At 34.5% G+C, this 17,369-nt stretch overlaps 1 protein-coding gene across 2 annotated transcripts in view; it reads right to left on the reverse strand.

Annotated features, from left to right (window-relative positions):
- Window positions 1–1,003: 1,003 nt before the first annotated feature.
- The window catches only part of WAPL (WAPL cohesin release factor), a 67,357-nt gene continuing 50,991 nt past the window's right edge, over window positions 1,004–17,369 (reverse strand). For both annotated transcript variants that reach the window (XM_039872289.1, XM_039872288.1), the window contains exons 10-19: window positions 17,146–17,257; window positions 16,713–16,810; window positions 15,669–15,745; window positions 12,838–13,013; window positions 12,414–12,529; window positions 11,874–12,038; window positions 9,677–9,884; window positions 7,403–7,491; window positions 3,647–3,742; window positions 1,004–3,341 (exon numbers count right to left, since the gene is read on the reverse strand). In XM_039872289.1, the coding sequence (XP_039728223.1) occupies window positions 3,276–3,341; window positions 3,647–3,742; window positions 7,403–7,491; window positions 9,677–9,884; window positions 11,874–12,038; window positions 12,414–12,529; window positions 12,838–13,013; window positions 15,669–15,745; window positions 16,713–16,810; window positions 17,146–17,257 (1,203 nt within the window). In that variant the 3' untranslated portion in view covers window positions 1,004–3,275. The remainder of the gene's footprint in view (window positions 3,342–3,646; window positions 3,743–7,402; window positions 7,492–9,676; window positions 9,885–11,873; window positions 12,039–12,413; window positions 12,530–12,837; window positions 13,014–15,668; window positions 15,746–16,712; window positions 16,811–17,145; window positions 17,258–17,369) is intronic.

Here is a 17,369-nt window from a genome sequence, read left to right on the forward strand (position 1 = left end):
CTATACATCCACTGTCAGAAGACCATTAATTGACAGTGAATCCTTTTCTGGTCCTTCCTTCTAATGTAAGAAAAAAATCTAAGGGCTGTGTTTAAATGATCATGAAGTTTGTTCCATCTCCCCACTGCTTTATTAGTCACTACCAAGATATTAACAAATACCAATTTTGGAAACACTTTTAGAGATTTACTGTTAAAGTAAATCAAATTCAATGACCTCAGCGATATGAAAGGCATTAATTATTCCAAGTGTCTGAAATAGTCACAATATTCTGTGTAAAGTTTAGAACATTTATATTTCCCAACAGAGTAAAAACAGAATTGGTTGATAAAAGCTACCATTTAGCAAGACCTAAGTTTGGAACACTATGCTTCACATTGCATTGTCTTAATTTTCACAACTCTTGAGGTAAAGACATTTGAGTAAACAGGGTATAAATTCAGAAATTTGCTCAGTTAATAAAATAAACATCAGCACTAATATTCAAAATTCATGTGTGTGATTTAAATCTTTCTATATCCATAGCCTTCACTTTTAAATGTTTATACTGTGTTTATGTAAAAGGGGAGAGTAGATGGAACTCCCAGGAGAGGGGAAAAGAAGGTTGAGGAATCCACTTGTAGTAAATGCAGGAAACCTAAAGGTTCACAGGTAAGAGGAAACTGAAAAATCTAGAAAGCAGCTGTAAAAACTCAAAAGCAAAGCAGTTTTGGGTCATATTCAGAGAGGCAAGACTAAAGCAACTTAGCAAACACACTGAGGGCCTAACTACATAACCAGAAAACCACTATCTCTAATGAACCTGAGTTACTGAGAGTTGACATTCTTCAGTATAATTAAAAACAAGGAAAATTACACGCGTTTAACAAAAATTGGTTAAATTTTTATGTGTATGATGAAAATGTGAAAATCACTTGACACTTCGTGTTTCCCAGTAGTCGGCTGTATCATGAGACTTCTTCCTCCACAACAGTTCAAATAGACTTATGTTAAAGACAACATGTGTATTGAAAGTAGCAATTTTATTTGAGTTAAAATTATTTACAAAACCCAAAGACATACTTCATGAAACTGGTACAAACTATTTTTTTCCTGCCGTTGGCTTTTGCTCCAAAGATCACAGCTGAGAAATACTGTATAAAATAAAAATAAGATTGGATTCAGAAAAGTACTCTACTGTTCTAATTTCCAACTGGTAGTATTTACAGAAATATTTACAATGGAAAAAAAGGTTACTTTAAAACTTTAATTTGTAAGTCAGCCTCAAGTACCCTATAATGCAGAGTTCTCTGAGGGTTAAAAACACACAAATGCACTGCAGTTGGTGAGGTGTTTTCTCCCCCACAACCACCCCCAAAATCTGCATCTCTATCAGTGCTTGACAATTAGTATTATATTTAAATAACAAAACAAAAACTGTTAAACACTGAGGTAAATCAATTCTCAAATGATTACCAGTGTAACAGAAAAATGTAGTTCGCCCTGATTGTTCTCATTCAAATGTTTTATATTTCTTACCACCTGCCACAAGTCAGTTTTACCAAAACTCTGTTCCTTTTCCTAAATCCAATTATTAATAAATATCAATGTATTTTAAAATAATTAAACAAAATATATTTAATTCAATTTTACGGATTTCATTTATCAATATGGTTTTAAAAGAGTTCACTAAGCTCAGGGCAAATACAACCTAAGTCTTTCCCAAATTACACTGGCATACCATGCTCTCAAAAGGTGATGGGTAGGGTCAGGGTGGGTAAGAGGAAGAAGAAAACAGTTTGCCTGGAACCAGTTACTTCCTTATAGATTTACCAACAATCTGCATTATCAAAAATAGGAAGACATTAGAAGGCAGCCACTGCATTAAAAAACATTACAGCTGGCACTGATACAAGAGCCCCGATTTGTCACTTTATACAAGGAAATAACAAAGTCTAAATGAGTAAAAATTAGACTTTTAGCTATTTTCCCCAGTACACACCAAACTAATATTTTTATGGCTTCAAGTTTTACAAATCCAATGAAGAAACATGATATAACTACCTGAAAGGTATTTAAAAGTATTAATGAAATAGATCTCTGGAAAGCCTGTATTCAGACCCAATCAATTAAAAGAAAAAAAATGTATAACGAGTGGTCTGAACAATAACACAAGAAAAATTTTGCAATGTTGTGAAATTAAATATATAAAATGTGTTTTATGTGTTCCATGACTGTTTTCCAAACAACACACTGCTCTATGAACTAAGGATCTGAATGAAAAAAAAGACCTTTTTCTACACCAGCAATTTAAGGCTTTGCGTTTATGCATTTGATCCTGTCACTCTATAGGAGAATATACACGTTATCTAGAAACATGAATTCCACATTGGTGTTTTAGCTTCCTTATATTTATTGTACTGAGCATTATTAGAAAATATATCTAGAGAGTTCTCCCTTAAAACTTAATGTTTCAAGAGCCTCCCCTAGCATTAAACATAAACTACCCTGGGTTTGTCTATTTTGCTTCATCCTTTAACAGGGCACATCATCTTATATAATAGTCCCTCAAACTGTCATTTGTTTTCTTAAGTCTATAGCTATGACTCATGATGGTATCATAATGAACATGGTCATGGTCTGAAAAGTGAAAAATAGTTCGACAACCCAAATCAAATCAAGAATAAAAAAATATGCTATTAATCCCTTGTGTCTTTGGATTCCATCTAATTTTAAATATAGACAGTAGTTCAGGGAACAACAACAAAAAATTTCACAAAATTATTAAAAGCTTTATTTACGATTGGAATCATTCAACAAAAAAGCAAAAGCAAATGAGCCTGAAAAAGGAACTAAGCTGTTGTCTAGAATGTCCTCAGAACATTCGATACCTCAGTAGCTAAGCTGCCTTTGCACCTGGCTGGCATGACAACAGTGGCTCAACATACACAGCAGTTGCACTAACAGCAGCACAAAATTTCCCCTTAAAACTTGCCCAGAATAAAGCAAGAGAACAAGGGGAGAGTATAAACTCTGCCAAAATAAGTGTATTTAAATACTGCATGGAATTAACAGCCTGAACCTTTTCCCTCATTTTTGATAGTTGCAGATTGATGTAGTAACTGTCATTTAGCAAATGCAGAATGCATGACGAAGAAATCAGGAGGCCTTAAAAATCCAAATGTGAATGATACTGATGAATGTTCTTGGTGTATCTTCAAGGACTTCTTTCATGACTTTTCTTTGTCTAAGAATAGCTCCAGCATTACCGAGCACCTGAAGCAAAGGTAAAGCAGCTAGCAATGTTCCAAGTATTCAATCACTCTAGAGATAGATTTCTGGCCTGTGGTTCCAACAGCACACTGAAAAGGGGAGGGTGGGGCAGGTAGAAAAGAAGTAACAATTAATATTTTACAAATTTTAAAAAGTATTATATCAAAGCTTAAATATTTTTAGCTTTCCTAAACTGAACACTGACTCAAAACACACTGAGATTAAATTATGGTTTTGATAATGTAGTTGTCAATATATCTTAAAAGAAATAGAGTACAATTATTAAAAGGGAATCCCTTTTTGCTTCCGCTCACTATTGCCACATTATTTTTATTTATACTGTCATTAATGTATCATATGTATATTTAAAACCACAGAAGCTGCAACTACTTACAGTAAGATTCATAAAGCTCAGGAATTTTTTGAGCATCTCTGTCATTATTGAAAAGTCTCCTTCTGGGAGATATTCCCGTACAGTGGTGACATTGATCTGAGTTAACAAAGAAATACTGGTTAGGGGGCAGGAAACATGAACGGGCACCTTGCACTGTATTGTTGGTTTTGACACACATCCTGTTCCAAACATCTATACAGTCCTCGAACTCCTTTGGTTAATACACAATTTCCTTTTCCACGCTCCTCAACTCTGCTTGCACATGTGTGTTCCCATTCCCTACCCCATCCTATCCACAGAAAGAACAAAGGTAAAGCTGGTAAAAGGCTACAAAGAAACATGTGTACAGATTTACTTTTGTAAAAGCCCAGAAAAATGCCTGAAAAAAACAAAACGTGCTGGAGGAGGAGGGTAGTGTTTGTCGTGGTATGGATATGGATGGATTGGGAGGGGTGAGTGTGGGGTGGGGTGGTGTGTGTGTGTTAGGAGAGTGAGGAAAAGGAGTGTAGACTTAAAATGTTATACTTCAGAATGCTTAATTATATAAAAAGAAAAAGATTAAAGAAAATTCCTCATGTTCCAGAGCTGAATTCAACAAACTGTGCAGACTAAGAATTAACTAGATCTTTCCAAAGGTAATCTAGTGGTGGTCCCCAACCTTTTTAGCACCAGGGACCAGTGCACCTATGAGAATCTAATGCCTGATAATCTGAGATGGAGCTGAGGCAGTGGATACTAGCATTGGGTAGTGGCTGCAAATACAGAAGAAATTTCGCTTGCTAGACTGCTGCTCACTTCCTGCTGGTGTGGCCTGGTTCTTAACAGGCCAAGGATTGATACCAGTCCACGGCTCAAGGGTTGGGGACCCGTGTTCTAGATCATCAATGAAAAAGACAATGTCGGCAAGCCAGGAGAGGTTAAGGTGTTTGCCTTCATTGTTAGCAAGAAGCAGCCTAACTATATATAAACCAATCTGTTATAAGGAAAATATATGACCTGCTTTAAAAACTGTTCTATTTCATTTGTGTTTTAAAAATGCTTGTAAGGTTCATAAAGAATGAAAGGAAAAGCTCTTCTAAAAAGGGTCACCTATAAGAATATGAAAATATGTTGGGGGACATTGCCAAGGCGGGCACACTTCTTAATTTTTTGTTGATGTGGGCAGGGAAAGAGAGACTACAATTACTCCCTTTTAAGAAATTTGCTACCAGTCCGCTCTCCCTTTTTTTATATTCTTCTATCAGGTACCTTTGAAATTATAAAGCAGCAAAATAATGGTACAAATACAATTTCAGAAAAGATCTCATAAAAACGTTGCTAAAACAACCATGTGCTAAAAAGTATGTAGTATCAATCACCCATATTCCAAGTGAACCTCCCCACCAAAAGCCACCGTAGGTCCCCAGCTGTGAGCTGGAATACAAATTTACTCCTACTGAGTAAAAAAACCTTGTAGCTAAAAACACTTGAGATTTTACAAAATGTTTAAAAAATCTACTTAAGTGGAAAATATACGGGTAATGGCTATGGTAACTACAGTTAAAGGAAAGCTGGATTTAAGAATGTCTTTAACCAATTTCTAGGGAAGAGGCATGATAGTCCATTAGTGGGAATAGTGCAGTAGGTATAAAAAGAAAAGGTGTGAAACTGTATGGCCTATTTGGGAAATTTAGAAAGTACTCAAGGGATATGACTGATTTAGAAACTGGAGTAACAGTTTTAAATTTGGAATCTTGCAGCAGTGAACAAAATCATTTCCTAAATGATGGTAGGCCACAAAAAAATTGTTAAGAGAGGAGTTATGTGATCAGATGTGCTCTTAAAGAAGATAGCTATCATACAAGTGTGCAAGATTTCAGAAATGGAGAGTCAAGAAAGCAGGAAGGCCAGCGAGGAGACTGACTACTTCATGCACCACATGCTTGGTGGGCAATGAAAAATGACACCAAGTCTCCTGGGATTCCTAAGCATGACGCCTGTCACCGTAAAGCAGCATTTACTATATACAACCACCTGCTTCCTGGTCTTTTCCACACAGACATAGAGCAAACCAATTTCCTTCACATTTTGCAGTATCACCTTGTGTTTTAGGTTAATCATAATGATCCCAAAGCAACAAAGACATCTGGGCTCAATGAATTCACAACATTCCCCACAACATAGAGACCTTATCATCTCTTTAAAGATGAAAGATATAAATAAATAGAAATTTATTAACATAGGAAAGATGCCCCAAGATAACCACACAAGGTAATAAAACAAGTTAATTCCAAGAACCTTATTTAAGAAAGAACATGACTGAAACTAGGGTGCACAAAATAGAATACCCGAAAATCTTTAAATTTAAATTGTATGCCCATTGTTTTTGGTTGTTTTTGAGACTTGCCTCTTCCTCCTTCCCTTTGCTAGATTTGTTTCTCATTTACCCTTAATCTCTGGATTTTAAGGAAATGAGGAAAAGGGCTGAGCTGAAGAGATTCCCAGAAAGGGAATAAAAATTCCCCAAAAGGGCCTTCAGAGCCATGATGAGAACTTTGCTCTTGATCTTGAAAGCAGTAGTGCCAGCAAGGATCACAGTGAAGCAGGCTAGTATCAGATAAGAGCCTGACTACAATATAAACATGAAAGAGACAGACAAGAAAGATTCAGAAAAATACACAGTACAATTGATTAAAAAAAAAAATAGTCAATACTTTTAAAAAAAAAACTGATTGAAATAACAGCAAAGGAAATAATGAAGACATGTAGGTGGGTGGATAATTATCATTTCTGGTATGAGTGCCTTTTATCACTAATAAAGCCTTTCATATTTCTATCTGTGTTATCAGTTCTTTTTTTGTCCACCTCAGCTTCAGAAAGGCTTACTTTCCTAACATTCTCCCACAGTAGAGGTTGTGTTGGTGATTTTTTCTTGCTTCTTGACGTTCTTTGTTTAAGGAAGAAAAAATATTTCACCTTTAATTTTGGAAGATACTTGACTTTTACTGGGCATAAATTATGGACTTATAATTTTTTTCTGTGAAAAAAAAAATTGCTTTAAAAAAAAATCCCTGGATGGTGCTCATTGTTTCCCCAAATTATACCAGACTGTCCCAAAGGCCCAAACCATCCACTTCTGTGCTAACTCGGCCCAATTATCTAGATGCTCATTCTTCTTTTAGTTAAATCATGATGATCTAAATCTCACATACCAACCCTGTTTTCCTGGCCAGTGAATACTTCAAAGAGAAGCATGTGAGCCAGTGTTGGCCAAGATGAGTAGTGGGTGTGGAGGGATCCGAGGGGGGAAAAAAACATTGCTCTTAAAAAGAAATTTACAGGAAGAGTCCACCTTCTTCTTCTGGACATTATTTAACTAGATGAGACAAGTAGCTAGAGCCAGAATGGGGCCATAGGGTGAGCTAGCAAAGAACAAGTCAACATGCAGAGGATGGCTGAGTTTAAAGACAGAAATTATCTGAGTCCTTGATATCACTGAGGCTAGACTTCCCCATCTTAAGTCAGCTGAGCACAGGTTTTATATATGCTCTCTTTTTCTTCAACCAAAGGCATGTGAGTTGATTCATCACTCATTAGTCAAGAACTTTTATCATTAAACTAATATGCTCTTACTTTGGAATGTACCTTTAGAAGTTCACCAAATAATCAAGTTTTTAACATAAGGGAGGAAAAAAGTAATAAATTAGTTAGATAAGGATATGATGCTGTCGTAACAGAATCTTTTTAAAACACATAAAACACCGAACTATTACTTACTGGACTCTCCTGGCAGAGACACCCGAGAAGCAGCGCTGTGTATGAAGCCACAATGCAATCCTCCATGTGTTTGCCAGCATGCTGAAGGGCTAAGAATATTTAAACAAAAAACTGTTAACAGTACATTAAAAAATAAAAACCCAAGAAACTAACAACTTAGTTATTTTTTAAAATTTATTTATTTAAATGAGTTTCAAGTATACACTGCATTGATTAGACATCTATGTAGTTCATAAAACGATCCCCCCTAATTGCTCCATTCCTTCCTTAGTTATCTTTTCTACAAAACTGTTAAACGTTGATAAATGGTGCCAGGAAAATGGGTATCCACAGAAATTAACAAAAAATAATTCAAATGGAAGATGGACCTTAATGTAAGAGCTAAAACCATAAAACTCTTAGAAGAAAACACAGACTAAATCTTTGTGATCTTGGGTTAGGAAATGGTTTCTTAAATACAACACAAAACCCACAAATGACCAAAAAAAAAAGACTGCATCAACCTTAAACCTTGTGTTTGAAAAGACACCATCAAGAAAGTGAAAAGACAAACCTCAGAATATATCTGCAAATCATGTACCTGATCAGGGTCAGGTATCTAGAATATATAAAGAAAATTTGTACGACAATAAAAAGACAACTTAATCTAAAATATGGGACTTGGAATAGTTATTTCTCCAAAGAAGATATGTAAATGACCACTAAACATGTGAAAAGATGCTCAATACTATTTATTCTTTAGAGAACCGAAAATGAAGTGACATATACCTTCACACCCACTAGGATGGCTAAAATAAGAGACAACTGTTTGTAAGGATGCAGAGAAACTGGAAAACAAATTTGGCAGTTTCTTAAAATATTAAACATAGAGTTAACGAATAATCTAGTAATTCTACATTTGGGTACATACCCAGAACTGAAAATACGTTTACACAAAAACTTATACATGAATGATCATAGCAGAATTATTCATAACGACCAAAGAAAGACACAAACCCAAATGACCATCAACTGATTAGATAAATGAAATGTGATAGGTATATACAATGGAATATTATTTGGCTATAAAAATGAATTAAGTACTAAAACATGCTATAACATAAACGAATACTGGAAACATTAGACTAAGTCAAAGAAGCCAGTCCATATATTCAAAGGACCATATATTCTATTATTTAATTTATATGAAATGTCCAGAATAGACAAATCCAGAGACAGAAGTAGGTTAGTAGTCTCCAGTGGCTAGGGGAGGGGAAAACAGGGGGTGATGATAGACAGTGGTGATGTTTATATAACCTTGTGAATATACTGAAAACTACTCAACTGTTTAAAAGAGTGAATTTATCTTGTTATGGAGCAGCCATGGGGCCGCTCAAGGTCTCTAAGGATAAGTCCCTGATGTTCACCAAGAAAAAAGGGTGAGGACACACATCCACACCAAGAGAAAGAGAGGAGCAGAGCCATGTCCTTGCAGCCCTGAGGAAGGCAGCAGCCAAGGACTGAGCCCCATCCCCCTTTAATAAAGCCTTTTCAGGAAAAAAGAAAAAAAAGAAGACTGCTAAGCAACCAAAACTATTATGCCAAAGAAAACATCAAAACTTATAAAATGAGAAAATGAAATAGATTTCTTACTTCAGAACTAAGGACATTAGATTTTGGGAGCAGTGGGCATAAGAGACTAGACTCAGAATCAAATATTGCTGGTGCTTGCTTCCTAGCTAAGTGAAGCTAAACATATTTCTTAAATTTCATGACTTGAGTGGCATGAAGTTACAAATGGCTATTTTGCAGTAAATTAAGTATCACAGTTCCTGACAAGAGTAATGTTTGATTACTGAGGACATTACCTTCAGTGTATTCCTTACTGTGTTTGCTACCACCTACATACCATTTGAAAACCATTACTGTAATTTATGACAAGAGATCTCTGTTTATAAGTGAGGCCATTAAAAGAATCTCGAACTTTCAAAACTGTAAAACCTTTAGGAGTCATACTGTTCAGCCACGTCTCTTTACAGGTAAATACAGGAAGCTGGCCAGAAAGAAAGGCAGACCCTTCCTGCACTGCTCATGTGCATTCCTCATTGCCAGGAAGCCAACAAAGAACTCCTAGGAACAATGAAATAGCAAAGCTTGTCTGCACTGCACTAGAGGCCATAAAATAATAGATGAAATAAAAGATTATGAGAAAACATAAAATTATATTAAAACTATATTCTGGAGAAAAAATAAGCCATTATTTTCAATTTGAATACACCACTCAAGATAAAGTACCTTTATTGAGGTCAAGTTCTTCATCATCCTCTTCCTTCTTATGTTTCTCTTCTGTACCATCAGTCTTTTCAGTTGATACCCACTGTATTTCTCCACTTGTTTCTTGCCACTCTCCACTCTTATCATGCTGAGTAGTGGGAGCATCTTTGATCAACTCATCTGTTTTACTTTCTGCCAACTGGGCGGCTCGCTCTCGCTCAAGGAATAGCTAATAAAAATTATTTTTGAAGATCATTAAAAAGAGATCATCAACCAATAAGTATGTACCCAAATATAAGGTTAATTCTGTTTTTAAATACCACTAACTTCTAGGAAGCATATTGTCTGATAAAAAGTTTAAGTACCAGTAAAAGCGCCTGCTCTAATCATCCTTGCTTGACATCCTATTGAAGGCCAAAACAAAGTTATAAATGTTGCTGGGATTTAATCAAGTAAATTAAGTGTGTCTGCTAATGATACACTTAACAATACAGGCACTTTAATTTACATAATACTGACAGGAAATTCAAACAAAAAACACAAACTTGATTAAAAATATATATATATATTTTAACTCAAGCAGACTGGAAATATTAACTGAAAGGAAGAAAGAAAACCGAATAAAACTACATAATATTGGTAAAAAGTAACACAGCTTCTTTAAAAGAAATGTAAAGAGATAAGAACCAGTAAAAGTAAAAAGCGAAAGAAAGGTCTCAGAGAAAGACCCAGAACTGGATCTCAACTAATATTATAAACAATGTATTATAAACAATGTAAGTACAATTGTTAATAGGAGTACACAATAAAAACTAAGTCAAAAAGGAATACACTAAATTCCTTGTCTTTATTTTATCTTCCCTGTGTTGGTACAGTGCTCAACATACAGAAAGCATTTAATATACTGATATGATTAGGGAAAAACCCCAAGTTACCAGAGACAACTATCTGAAAATCAAATGCTAAGTAGATGTCAAAGAATTGCTTAGTATATACAACAGGGGTATATAAAATTTAATACCCTTAAGAAAAATAAAATTTAAGTTTTATATAAAGCTGTACTTCTTAAAATTGGTTCTAAGGTCGCCAGGAGTCTCCCAAGTTCATTTCAGGGCACCTGTGAGGTCAAAATTGCATTCATAATGATATGAAGAGGTCAACTGACTTCTTTCATTCTTTCATGACTGTGCAGTAGAATTTTCTTCCAGAATCTACATGCCATTTGATATTATTGCTCTCATGGCTAATGGAATAAATGCCTAGGTTTCACTATTTTCTCAGTTTTGATTTCTAATTCAGTAAATATGGAAAGATAGAGCATACATAAACCAAAATTATTTGGAGTCTCTAATAAATTTTAAGAGTATAAAGAAGTCTTGAGATAACGTTTGAAACAAGATTGATGGGCTCGTAGTTATGATTCAGGAAAAGGTCAAGTTGTTGTGGATTACTTTTTGAAGACACAAGTTCAAGCATTATTAGTTTCAAAAAGGCCAAAAGGATTAACAGGTTAGCAAAGGCTTTGGAAACAATGAAAAGGATGGTTCATTATCACTTCTGAACATAAGTGAACTGTTATTTAAGGAACTGATAAAGGTAGCTAGGAACCTATGAGACTGGCAAAAAGTAAATTTGTAACGCCCAACATTGTCAAATAACAAGAACTGACATAGGTTTTTGGGGGAAGGATAAATGGAAGGGGGGAGTGAGTGTGCGTTTAGTGATTGAGTTGGGGTGAGTGGAGACATCAATTTTAAATATACGTATTCTTACACAATTCCTAAACCAGGAAATTACTCCACAGACATTGAAAAGTATGGCCCAATATTTTGGTACACATTGTCCTGGCCAAAGAATAGACCAGTAAGAAAATGCTGGAGGACTTAAAGTAGATGGGCTAGAGTTTGAGTCCTAATTTGTTAATAATATATTTTTGATTCATTAACAAATATGGCTTTTTTCTGCTTTTCACTAACAATGCCTAAGGAGTGACTGTAACAGTTGAAGATAGTCAACAGAGTAAAGGTATTCATTCTAACCCAGTGTACCTCTCACTGAACTGAACTGGTGGTGACAGTGGAAATAGAATGAGACCAAGAGAGGGGTGGGGAAAGGGAGGGAAAGGTATGAGGACAGGGGAGGGGAGGAAGTGAGAAGATACAACTGATAAGGAAACTGAACAGATGCAACAAACTGAAGGTATTAAGTTGTTGCTTACCTGCACTAATGCCTGAACAGCATGAACTTGTCCAGCTATCCTTAAACTATCATCTCCTTCTCCACTACAGAAGGAAGAATCAAAAGAACACGATGTTTCCATGTTGACAAGACAGTGCCGATTCCGAGCACTATACTCTACTAGGTTTATCAGTAGACCTAAGCCCTACAAAAATTAAAACATGCATATTATCACAGGTGAGAATTAAAAGCAAATGAACACACTATATATAACTCTTATTGGCAGCTAGAAATCTAATCAGTGTTCTACCATCTACAAAATGGTTAAAAACAAATATGTAAGACAATGGTCTCCACAAAGAATGGTTTCATCACTTTTTTAAAATCACCATTATTCTTATATTTTTTATTTTTACATAGGGCCCTCATGGCTTTCTTTTGTACAATAAGAGGTATGTTCATAAGGAATCCATTGAAACCCATAATACAATGAACAAATGGTTCTAACCCCAAAACTAAGATGAAGTTTTTATCATCTTAGTAAGTCAAATATTCATTTCTGAACATCACTTCGACTCACCAGCACTCGAATGTCAAATCTTTGCTCCTGAGGTAGGTACTTTGGAACCTGAAGCACACAGTTCATTGCTGTGCCAATCAAGCCATCTTGTTCTCCTGTTTTGGTGCTGCCCCACTCTAAAATAGGAAATAGAAAGAAAATGAAAATTGTTACTGATTCTTCATCATGACACTAACAACCAATATTTATTAACACAGATATTAAAATTTAGAAATGTTGACTGTCATATTTCCAATCCAAGCTACAAGGCTGGTTCTAAAAATACCAACTCCTAAAAAGCAGTTAAATCTATGTATGAATAAGTGAACTGCATGATGACAATTAAAAAATCACAACATCAAGAAAGGAAGAAACAAAGGGACTAACTTATTTTTACATGTAACATAAAATCTTCCAATGAGACTATGTAGAAAATATTACTTACCATTATCATTAGTTAAATTGAGCAACACCCCAATGATGGCCCTCATGCAGTCTTCCACTGCTTTGCCCACGTGGTTAGCTACATTCTGCTGAGGCAGAGGCTTACTGACAGGTAAGCATATACTGTTCTCAGCACGGTTATACTGCTGAATCAATTCTTCACAATGTTGTAATGCTCTTAAGAAAAAACAAAATGTAGACTATTATGCTAAACGAAAACAGTCAGAATTTCTACTTACTTGGCCCTTACTGTTTTAAATGTCATAATGCTGCCAAATTAGTTTACTTTCCTATTCCCAAAGTTATAATGTATTAACTATTCAATCATGCACCAAGACCAAGCATTATCACACTAGCTGCTAAATTTTGTCTTATTTTGGCAAAACTTAATCATTTAAATTTTTCTAGGCAAAGTTACAATTATTAACTCAATACAGATATTTATCCTACAGTTGTCCACCATTTTACCAATCTCTCCAACCAAGAGACTTAGCACAATCCCTCTCCAAACAAAGTAAAATTTTCAGAGCTAACAATGAACATTCCTGAATTTCATTTATATGTTTTTCATTCTGAATGCATACTCTTAAGCAGGTAGTTAATATTTATATTAATGTTGCACAATAAATATCCTCGTATAGATGAGTATTAAATACTTCATTAACATTAAAGCAATTTAAAGAGCAAATGATGAGGTCATTTAACTGACATGTCTCCTGAAAGACAGATAAGGTTTCAGCTGCGCCCAAGGGTTCTCAAGATGTTACCCCAAATACCAAGGAAATGTATGCTTAAGCAGGTCTAGTATTTCTAAAGACTCTCCTTAAATCACCAAGTCCATTTAAAAAGTCTATGAGATATGTAAACTGACTGTCAGTTGATTCTTCATATACTATATGCCACACAAAACACTTAAAGAAAACTACTACAGCTCCACCACCCCCACCCCGCCCATCCCCGCCGCTCCCCACCCCCAGGCTGCTCCTGAAAACAAACACTCTGGTTAGGAAGGTGTTCCTCATGTCTAATCTAAAATAATTTGTTTAGGTGTTTGAGGATGTTAGCCAGAACTACCATGCTGTTACTGTTAATTGTCTTAAGTAGTCCTGAGCTACATCTGTAGTTTGGGGTGGGAGGTGGGTGAATGGCAGAGGTATATTATTTAATTTTTCCATATGCTATCCCTGCATTTATCAGGGTTCCATAGAAATGGTTAAAAAAAAAGATGAGTGATCTTTTACAAACATCCAATTCTGACCTCTACAGCTACACTTCTAAGACTTTTGATGCAAAGTTCCTAACTACAATGGAAGAGCTAAAACCAGTCATATTAAATACCTCCTTTTAGAAGGCATTTGTCAGGAGTCATGAAGTATACAGGAAACATTTAAAAACTAACAGATTTAACTTACAAGATTACTCTCTTTTAAGGGAGGGTAAAACATAGTTTTAAAATAAATAAACAAGACCATATTCCTTAAGGGTATTAAGTGTAACACAAAATTTATAAAATACAAGACAAAAAAAAAGATGGAGGGGAAATTTACAGGTTAAAAAAGTCTATAAACAAGACTACTAGAAATTTGAGACTGGAAATTGAATACTGACTGGACATACGATAATATTAAGCAATTAATAATTTATAGGGTATGAAAATGGTATTGTGGTTATAGTTTTGAAGAGTCCTCTTTTAGAGATGATGTACTTAAGTATTTATGAAAGAAATTAAGAAATCTGTAATTTGCTTCAAAATAATTATAACGTACATGTTACCTCAATAAACTTGAGAGAGAAAGAGAGAGAGAGAGAGGGGAGAGAGAGAAGTTGGAGTGGATAAGATTACAGATAGAAAAACAAGACTGGCCATGACTGATAATTATTCAAGCTGAATGATGTGTACATCAGGGTTTATCATACTATTTTGTCTCCTTTTTTCATGATTGGAATTCTTCAAAATTAGAGGTTAATAAAACACAGATAAACTTAAGTCAGGTTATAGTGAGCCTTTGATATTATACTCTATACATGCAAAAACAGTAAAGAACCACAGAGATTTGGAGTTTAGGATTATATTTATAGAGCAGAGATTTGAGGAAGGTTAATCCCCTGTGGCACTTGTATTGGACAGGTTAGAGGCTAGAGGACCAGGGCAGAGATATCAAGAACGAAGATAGAGATATTAGAAAGAGGCCCTTGCACTGAGGTGATAGCATTAGCCTAATGTTGTAAAAGTTAGGCTGAGAAAGTGTGGAATGAGGAAAACAAGCATAAACAAAGAACAGAAGAGGCCAGTAAAGTTCATCTACAATAAAAATAAGGACTAATATTTAATGTTTATGCCAAGCACTGTTCTAGGCTTTATACACATAAACTCCTTTAATATATATTGTTCATAATACATATTATATACAACATACAAGAGACATTTAAAAATCATTTTTTAAAAAAGTTTCAAAAAATGTATTTCATATACACATATACTACTTAACATACACATTTTAAGTTATACATAACTTAAAATATAATAACATGTATATTAATTCTTTTTATTGTAACAACAACTTTGGGTAAGGAGATACAATTATTAACGCCCCTCTGAAGAACCTGTAGCAAGTGACTTGCCCAAGTTTATAGGGCTAAAGTTAGAAAGCTAGGATCCACACTCAGTCATTCAGGCTCTAGAATCTTTCCTAACTTTTGTACTATAGTGTATTGCTTCTGGTTCACAGAACTTAACAGAAGTATTTTATGTTAGAAGGTAATACAATTTTATTTCCTTTAGAGTAAATCCAAATGCTTTAAAAAAAAACTGGGTATTTCAGGAAAACTTACTTAGCTGATGAAACAATGAGTTGTGAATCTTTGTATGCTATCAGGTAGCTCTGATTCTCTGGATTATGCACTGTTACCTAAAAGGACAAAATTTGAAATGATTGTGGCAATCCGTAACTTTCATTCATTCACATACAACACACTGTATGTCTGGTGCTCTAAAAGACGTAGATTCAACCCTTGTCATCTAAGTGGATAACAACCCGCATGCTCCAGATTTAAAATAATAGAGCTATTACTTTATTATAAAATTAAAATATCGCTGTTATAATTGCTTACTCATAATTCATGTATTCTGTGCCATTCATTCACTGTAATGAATCACCAAGCACTTTGAATGTCAGAAGAGCAATTTCTAACTTGTAAATTAATACTTTGAAGTTCTTAAGTGGATTAATTTAGAATAACGAAAATATGTATGTTTATCGAATGTACCTGAAGCATTCTAGATCAGAGAAGTAACATTTTCAATTTCAACTATGCCAGGAACTTTTAATTCACACTAGATTATTTTCTCATAGATCTTTCAAAGAGCACCTAGCTAATCCAATCTGGTCAACACACAACCTATGCATCCTGAAATTCACTGACAACATAAATTCTATACTAAACTAGGTTAAGTTTTCATAAAAGCCAGAGAAGAAATATACGTATCATTCTTCAAAGCCAGAAATAATGAGCTGTGATTACAAACAATCTGACTCAAATAGCTAAATCAAGAAAATCCTTACTAATTGAAAAACAAAACAAAAATCTGACCGCACTTAACTATCATTTTCCACAAAAAAGTTAATTTAGTAGAATTCCATTATAAAGAACAATAACATCTGTCAATATAAATAAACGACACGCAAGGTTTCATATAGAGCAATATACATATTCTTAAAAGACTACACTGCTCATTTAACTTGTTCATTAACATTGGTTGCTCAAAGAATGCATTACAATTTCAATTTGGATTTTAAAAAGTGAAACTCCTGGGATATATATTTGGCAGTCACGATTAAGATTAAATAATTTTCCCCAATAATTATCTATACTTACACTTTCTAAAACTCGTAAACATCTCTCTGCTCCCCATAATGAGGCTACTAGTTTCTCTTCATCCTCATCTCTACTTAGATGATCCACACATTCTTTCACTAAAAGAAATAGGTATAAATTAGTATGTTTCTTCATCTCAACACCTACTCCCCCTTAACTAACATTAAAAGCCACCTGTACACATGCTATAAATATGAACATTATTTATTCTAAGTTTTACACCATATTTGTTGAATGTATGAGATTCTAATTTATTGTAATTATTTTATTTCCATAACTCTAAGTGTTAGTACAGTTCCTTTAAAAGTTATATTTACAAGATGCTACTAAAACAGATCTTTTCAAACTGATGTAATTATTTTCTAAAGAATGTAAATATTTTCTTTCAGCTTTTAAATAATATATTAAAATGGTATATGTGTATATATCATACCTTTATCTACAATATGATCCAGACCACCCAAAAGCCGGAGTTCTTCTTTAAACCAATCTCCTGCTCGTTTAGAAGTAAGAGACAGCAACGTCTCCATAGCCAAATGTCCAGTCTAAAAATCAGAAGTACCATTAATGAATACTGACTCTTAGCAATAATTCTGAGACAACACTCTGAGATTGTTTTTCTTTAGAAAAGTTAGCTGCCCATTGAATTCTTCATAA

This window comes from Pteropus medius, unplaced genomic scaffold, assembly GCF_902729225.1.
Source record: "Pteropus medius unplaced genomic scaffold, Ma_sr-lr_union100, whole genome shotgun sequence".
Lineage (NCBI taxonomy): Eukaryota > Metazoa > Chordata > Mammalia > Chiroptera > Pteropodidae > Pteropus > Pteropus medius.